Source organism: Tripterygium wilfordii, chromosome 9 (assembly GCF_013401445.1).
Source record: "Tripterygium wilfordii isolate XIE 37 chromosome 9, ASM1340144v1, whole genome shotgun sequence".
Lineage (NCBI taxonomy): Eukaryota > Viridiplantae > Streptophyta > Magnoliopsida > Celastrales > Celastraceae > Tripterygium > Tripterygium wilfordii.
Genome location: NC_052240.1, coordinates 11,195,597 through 11,202,962, shown reverse-complemented (window position 1 = coordinate 11,202,962; position 7,366 = coordinate 11,195,597). Strand labels below are relative to the sequence as shown.

General features: G+C 37.1%; 1 protein-coding gene across 1 annotated transcript; it reads right to left on the bottom strand.

Annotated features, from left to right (window-relative positions):
• Positions 1-441: 441 nt before the first annotated feature.
• Positions 442-6,342, bottom strand: LOC120006153 (diacylglycerol kinase 7). The gene is made up of 12 exons (XM_038856077.1): positions 5,869-6,342; positions 5,670-5,792; positions 5,339-5,476; positions 5,163-5,248; positions 4,656-4,743; positions 3,710-3,785; positions 3,254-3,336; positions 2,137-2,207; positions 1,741-1,818; positions 1,404-1,491; positions 923-1,039; positions 442-829 (listed from the first exon to the last, which is right to left on the bottom strand). The coding sequence occupies exons 1-12, from the start codon at positions 6,205-6,207 to the stop codon at positions 671-673; spliced, it is 1,446 nt and encodes a 481-aa protein (XP_038712005.1). The 5' UTR covers positions 6,208-6,342; the 3' UTR covers positions 442-670.
• Between the last annotated feature and the right edge of the window lie 1,024 nt (positions 6,343-7,366).

Here is a 7,366-nt window from a genome sequence, read left to right as displayed (position 1 = left end):
AAGAAGAAGAATAAGAAAATGAAGAAGATGATCGTGGAGATGCGATGGTGGTAGAGGAGCGACGGTGGCGGTGTTGGTATCTTAGATTTATGTATTTTTTAAATCCACGTCTATTGAAGAAAAAAAGGTAAATATGAGATTATGTAATTATTAATTTTTAAAAAATTTACTTATATCGAAAAAAGGTACTATATGGAAAAGAGAATTTTTGTTGAACCTATATGTTCAACATTTGTCAAGTGAGTATTCAAATGACATTTTCCGTTCTATTTTCTATTTCTAAAATTTCTAACACTTACGAACAAATGAAATTTAAGAAATTGATATTATGGATATTTGATGAATTCTCTATTTAACTCTGTTTTAATAAGGACAAAATTTTCTACAAGAAGTATAGTACATTATTTATTTAATATAATGAAACTGGGAAAAATTAAAGCATTGGTTCAGACGGCTGAGAAATCCATTAAATCACCGTAAGCAAAGTCTTCTTAACAACCACAACAGAAAAGCAGATTACCTAATAACTTGACCAATAAGGATTTTGATACAACAAAATATGCATTTACCTAATAACTTGACTGTATAAATTTACAAGCCCTCTGGGAGGAATAAGCCATTAAAAAAAATCAAAACTCAAGGTTATGGCTAGGGCAAAAGGAAAGCAGAACTATTCTCCATTTACCATGAGTGAGTGAAAAGGTACTTTCTTAATTTCTACAAATGTTGAGTAGTCCTTGTTCATGGGTTGCTTCCATGGTTCTCCGTCCATCTGCATATAGGCATCTTTCCATTCCCCACCCCTAAATTCTAATCGAATTGCGGCAGCCTGAACGACAACAGCAATGTACATAAATACACAACTGTAGCGTTTTGATAATTCCGTTCTGACAATAACCCAAAAATCATAACATTTCAGTACCTGAGCAATGTGCTTGGCAGAGATAAGCTCAACCATAACAAATGATGCATGCCAACCTTGCTTTAAGCCAAAGATTTCCAAAAGACCATCGTCAGCATGGGCCTCAACAAAGCCTCTCTGAAAAATAAGAGTTCATAGTAACCATACTTAGCTCGGGATGTCTAACATTATTGTTTTAAGCAAACATAAAGAAAAAAGTTTTGATCTTCAGCAAGAGGAAAGACATTCGCCTGCTGGTGAATCTCTCTATGGTCAAACCGTATAGACTCGGGAGGTCTTGGGAATTCCCATAGGGAATAATACCCTTGTGGTCACGCGCTGGGCTTTGGCCTGTCGTCATGTGTGAGACTTCTGTGCGTGCGGGCCTGATCGTCTAAGTTTTAGCTCATATTGGATGTCCAAAGGGCAAACTTGTATGGTGTAGTTCTAGGTTACCAATAAAAAAAAAGAAGACATTGGTCCATCAGTGGATATTTAGTACCTTTTCCAAATACCGTGGCTTCGGACTACCCCATGGATTTCTCCCACTTCCATAGCTATGGAGATTTAAAACAACAATCGCCCTCACACTAAAGAAAGATGACAAATGTTAGTGGGAAAAAAAAAACTGAATATTAGGGTAAAAGGACTACGAAGATGGCAGGGCACCAAGAAGAATGGAAGACCACTGTGACATCACATGAAATTCAGCAATTTAGATCACTAAGGAAAAGAAGAAAACAAGACAAAAGGTAAAGTTTGCATCTGCACGTTTATATATCACCACAAATAAAGAAAAAAATAAAGATAAAATCATAAAATCATGTGTTAAAACCTACCTTTTAGGGACTGGGACCTGCTCCCATTGCGAGCAGTTAACCTTTTTTACATGCATCCTCAGGATGTTCTTAAGTCCCCTACACGAATCAAAATGGTTTCATTCATGTTATTGTAGAGAAAATCATGACTAGAACTTCATCTAGAAAAACAATATTGAAGTTAATCAAAGCATAAACCATATTATAGAGAAAAATAACAAATTGGAAAGGAAATTAAGAACATGCAATAAAGATAGCCTTATCTATGATCCCTAATTTAATTGTAAATCATCAAAGATCCTGAGGAACCTATAAGTTCTGGGATTTTTGTGAAAATAAACAAGCATCACAACGAGATTATTTTTCAAATGGGTCCATCACAAAGACAATAACTTGTTCGATTATAAGATGTCTAACCTTAAACTTGGCTCACTTATGCAAGGTGTGAGGAACCAACCCTGAGTGCAACTGTAACCAGAGTATATTATCTGCAGCGGAAAGTAAAGTAATTGCAAGTTTCTGTCATTATTTACCCCAAAATCGCAGATTGTCTGATTGGGAAAGCAAAATTAACCAGCACATCACCCAACACAAATTTTTTTTTTGAATGAGAATAATAAAAAATATATTAAATTTCATGCAGATCATAATATAACAGGTTTTACTGTATTGACCAGAAATAAAATTTAAACTTCGAGTTCATACAATCTGCTAACTTAAACTCAACAAGATAAAACATCTTATGGTGATTCCAGCAATCCATGATAGGCAGCGAGAAACATAATTGTGAGCCATTATCAGTCATTTCTTTGCTACTGGAAAAACAGGTATTTCACAATGGAAGATGTAGTAAAATGTTGTTTCAACATCTTCACATTTTTATTCAAAGAAACAATGCTTCTCCAATCCCAAAAATAATAATAATAACAATAATAAAACCTTCATTAATCCTTAAATTTTAATAGTTTCCATTATTTAAAGTTAGAAGTCTCAATAAGAACAAATTGAAGTTCCTACTTGCTGCAGGGTATGACGCACGGAAGAACTAGTTAAATATATTTGAGAATTATCAGTTTATCTCTATGACTATAAAATTTTAACCTTCTGCTCTTTGTCCGCATATTCTTTTTTTCATGGGCAAAAAATGTGATTACCAAGAATGATCAATAGATTATCAGGATTCATGCAGAACAGATCCTGGACTAGCGTTAATAGAAGGTGATCTAGTTTTATTCAAGCTGACAAATTGTCAAGCCACCAGAATTATCTCGCTTTACTTTATGTGGAAATTATTATAGATCATATTCCACCCACTTTTGATTTCTATATTTTGGGTTTTGATCATCTGCTACAGCCTATAAAAGATTTCAATATGGCTGGTAAACTTAAAAAGCATATAACCACTCTATATAACAAAGAAGGTGATTAATAAGTGGTGAAATGAACTTTAATATCAAACTATAAGTCAATAGTCTGTGTCATGCACAGGAAATTAAAACATATGAACTTATAGGACTAAGACATTCCGTCAGACCTTATTTGATATTGGGCCTTGCGCAAGGTAAGGTTTTTCATTGCGTAAATGATGGAAGCCATATGCAACTTGAGCATCCATCCCTGTATGAGCAATTAACAAAATTTAGAAGCATATTTAAAAGAACTAGGAGTAGAGTATAAGTGAGTGTTTAAACAGTTATATGTTGGGACAAAATTGAAAGAATCTATACGACTGACAAACTTCTGACTAATTAAAGTTCACATATTCCGGACATAAATTTTCTTAAAGCATAGCACATTATTATGAATTAATAAAAGGAACAGAATTAGATCACATATGCTATATAGTCAGGATAAGAAAAGATAGGTTGTCCAAATCTGCCTTGGTGCAAAATTGTTCTTGCAAAATCTGCCAACAATTGGACCCAAGCATCTCTGACAAATGTCATAACTGCACAAAATTAAATAATATCTAAAACTTGAATGAGCATACCTATGCTAAAGTAATTGTAGAATACTCCATCATAGCCATTCATTTTGTCAGGCAATGCCCCCTCAATTTCTAGACCCTGTAGTCATGAAAAAGTTCTTTCCAATCATATAAATGACAATGAATCTGAGCACTATGCATCAAAAACAAAAGATAACTCCATCAAAAGAACATACTTTCAACAAACAGTAAGAATACGAAATATCTAAAAAATTTGCATCTAAACAATGTTCTTCAAGACATCTTTGTCAGCTTTTGCCATTCATAGTTTTCTAAAAGCATTCCTAACAGTTTCATCATAGTGTGAACTGTCAAGACTTACTATTGTGCAACAACACAATGTTCAAAATAACACAGGTTAAATTGTTTGCAAATAGGATCAGTAATTTACAAATCCTAGTAGAGTATAAAGGCCCAGGTTGTAGTTGAATGGAGGAAAAAATTCATCGAGCCCATGAAAAGCTCAAGGAGGCCTTTTGTTTGCAGTGTTAATATTCAAACCTGAATACGCTTGTAGAAATCCTTATTAATGCCACTAAATAGTTGAGCAACAATATGAACGATACCAACTGTCAGCCAGAATAAACCACAATACGTTTAGATACCAACAGGCAACATTAACAAACAATTGCATATATTCTGCATTCATAGCCAATGAATGATTGAAATATATGCCATTCACCACCAATTACAAGGGAACTAGAAATGAAATTTGTGAAGAAATGGATCTTTACATTAGTTACACATTATGCCAAGGATTGACTGGTGCCCAGACCAAGGTTGTGCTGGATATCTAGGGGATAAGCGTTTTTTCAGTGTGGACCCCTCTTTGTTCAAAAATAAATAATCATATTTAACGGTTAATTTAGTAGTTTGGAAAACCCATAAATCTAATCTACAAGAGCATCTGAGAGACACAATAAAATGTGAATTAGCAAGATAAACTAACCTGATCAAGTGAATACTCTTCTGTAGCTTTCAAAGAATGGGGTAGGTCCACAACTTCTCCAGATGGCATTGAGATCAGAATATGCCAGCTGCATGACAAACAACCATCAAACTAGTACCCAATTGTATAAGCAAGTCTAAATATATTTCTTAACAAGTGGGGTCCCATAACAAAAAAAACCCCTTAAGCTAAACGTATGCTAGTCAAGTTTAAAACATTAATTCTCTTGCAAAGGGTGAGTCTTGCAGTGTTAATGCCCTCAACAATTTGTCCCATGTGTGACAACAAACCCTCAGGAGGCAGAATCCACAAGGAATTGCCCCACAGCTATACCGTGGAAATAACCTAGAGGAATAGGCCTCAAGACACATGCTTCACACATCCTCAAAACTATGAACACTTTGGAAGTCTATCCATAGCAAGATCCAATGAGGATGATAAAATAACACTGCCAATCTCATACTTAAGAAGATGGCTTCAACCATTAACTATGAAGAGAATGCTTACCTATCTAGACGAGCAACTGGACCTGTGATAGCCCTGTGAAGACTCCTTTTGACAGCTGATTTCCAGGCAAAAGGAAATGAACCACCCTAAATAGAGCATTCAAAACAACAGCTCAACAAAGCAGGGTAAAGTATAAAGAAAGAAAACATTCAATATTTGCCACAACGTCATCTCACCCAGCCAAAACTCCGAGCCAGGTCGTTGCCTGTACCAAGTGGAATAATTGCTACTGGAGGGACGGACTCTCGACCCTGCTTGTTGAGTGTTCCAAGGCATCCAAGCACCCAACCAACTGTACCATCACCTCCTGCAACCTGCTCAAGCATCCTAGACTCTCATTATCTCATGAACGAAACCATGAGTAATTATGTACGCTAATTGGTCAACAAATTACTCTTGACATCCTCACAATGATCATTCTCAAATTAGGTGCAAGAAAGGTATCATATTTATACTTCAAAATCAGCTACAACATGTTTTGTGCTGCCATACGCTCTTTTAACGTACCACAACCCGGAGCTTTTCACGAGTTTCTTTGGCGCAATGGTCGCCAAGATTGGCCAACTTATCTAGGCAGGGCAGTCCATACAGGACGAATTCATGAGGCTTCACATCTTGTAGGTCAAAAACCTGTGTTACAAAAAATTGTCAAATTTCAAAATTCACTCACAACTCCGCGGGGAGACATGTGCATACAAGTAAATACCTGTTCTTCTCCCATTAATTGCTGGAGGCGCTCCTTGAGGACAGGTCCGTGGCGACCACCGCTCCGGGGATTAATGAAAACAACCATAGGGCCCTCGGGGGCAGTGTAGTCCTGGATCAATCCAGCGCCTCCATCGGCGCCTTTATAGTGAGTCTCGGCGGCGGCGACTGCGTCCTTGAGACGAATAGCATCGCGGATGGCTGAGCGAAGGTAAAGCGGCATGGACATCTTCCGCCTGAGTTCCTCCTTATCGATTCTTGTTCCCGTCAGGCCACACGCACGAATCGATTCAATCATCGACGATCGCGACGCGTTCCGCGTCGTCGAGGGCGAGTCCATTTCCTTCCTTGACCTCTCTTAACGGTGAATCGGAGAGGGCGGAGTTTTGGTATTACTATTAATGTACGCTCTCTCTCGCTCTGTTTCTCGTATTTGGAGTTCCAAAAAGTAGAATTCATTCACAATGAAGAATCAAAGGCAAAGGTAATCGATTTATAAGTAATTAAAAATATATTCGTTGTAAAACAGAAAGAGAGTTTTGAAATTAGATTTTTTGCCTCGCCGGACATTTTTCTGTTTCAAATGCCCTTGCTTTTGGTGTTAATTACTTAATTAGCAGAAACTGCCAGCTGGACTTAACGTATAAACTATTTATCTAATTTTCATAAACCGCCAGTGCCAGACCTCATGGGTTTTGGTCTTGTACTCTTGGGCCAACCCTTCGTTCCCGACCAATTTTATTGGCTCTTATGTGCACATGGTCGCTTGTGGATTGGGTTTGGTATTGCGTGATTTGCTGTAGTCGGGATTTCGGACCTTTTTGATCGGCTCGTTCTGTCTGTAATGGCATTACACGTGCGTTCCAAGAGGCCGGCAGCTTTCTTATTGGATGTTACAATATTCAAAAGATTCGAGCAACGTGCTTCACATGAGATTCTTGTCCTCCTCTACTCTTCCTACTTTGCTAAGGGAGGTTTCAGGACTCTTCTCTGTTTCTTAAGATGAAAAACAGACAAAAACAACACTTGAAGACCTAAGGAGCACGCCCTGTATGATGAACACTCTCGACAAAGTTTTTTAGAGTCCAATATAGTTTATTTTTGAGATTACAAAACACATTTATTTAATGCTACCAAATACTAGCATTTTTCAAGAAATTATTTATGTTGGGGTGTTGTGATAAATTTGTAGATAAATAGGGGTAGTTTTGGAATAGCAACTGATATCTCATTAGCGCGTAAAACTAATGGTCCACGTTGGAAATGGAGTCGACGCGGTGGATGTTGACAAAACGGGACCAAAATATTATGAACAGAGATGGCTGTCTCTGTCTGCCGCATACAAGTCGTTTCTTTGAATGGTTTCAATTCTGAATCTTCTATTGACGAATGTCCGATTTGGGTCTAGAATAACGTTTACTTGTCTACACAATAATGTGACACAAATCACCTACATATATTTGAATATTGTAGGTGTGTAAAGAGGATATACCGGTCCA

Bases quoted from the DNA above. Each gene is read 5' to 3' on its own strand.
- LOC120006153 (XM_038856077.1), bottom strand. From the start codon at position 6,207: ATGGACTCGCCCTCGACGACGCGGAACGCGTCGCGATCGTCGATGATT. The intron at 5,793-5,868 runs GTATTTACTTGT...TTTGTAACACAG, and splicing joins AATTAATGGGAGAAGAACAG to GTTTTTGACCTACAAGATGT. The intron at 1,040-1,403 runs GTACTAAATATC...CTTATTTTTCAG, and splicing joins AGCCACGGTATTTGGAAAAG to AGAGGCTTTGTTGAGGCCCA.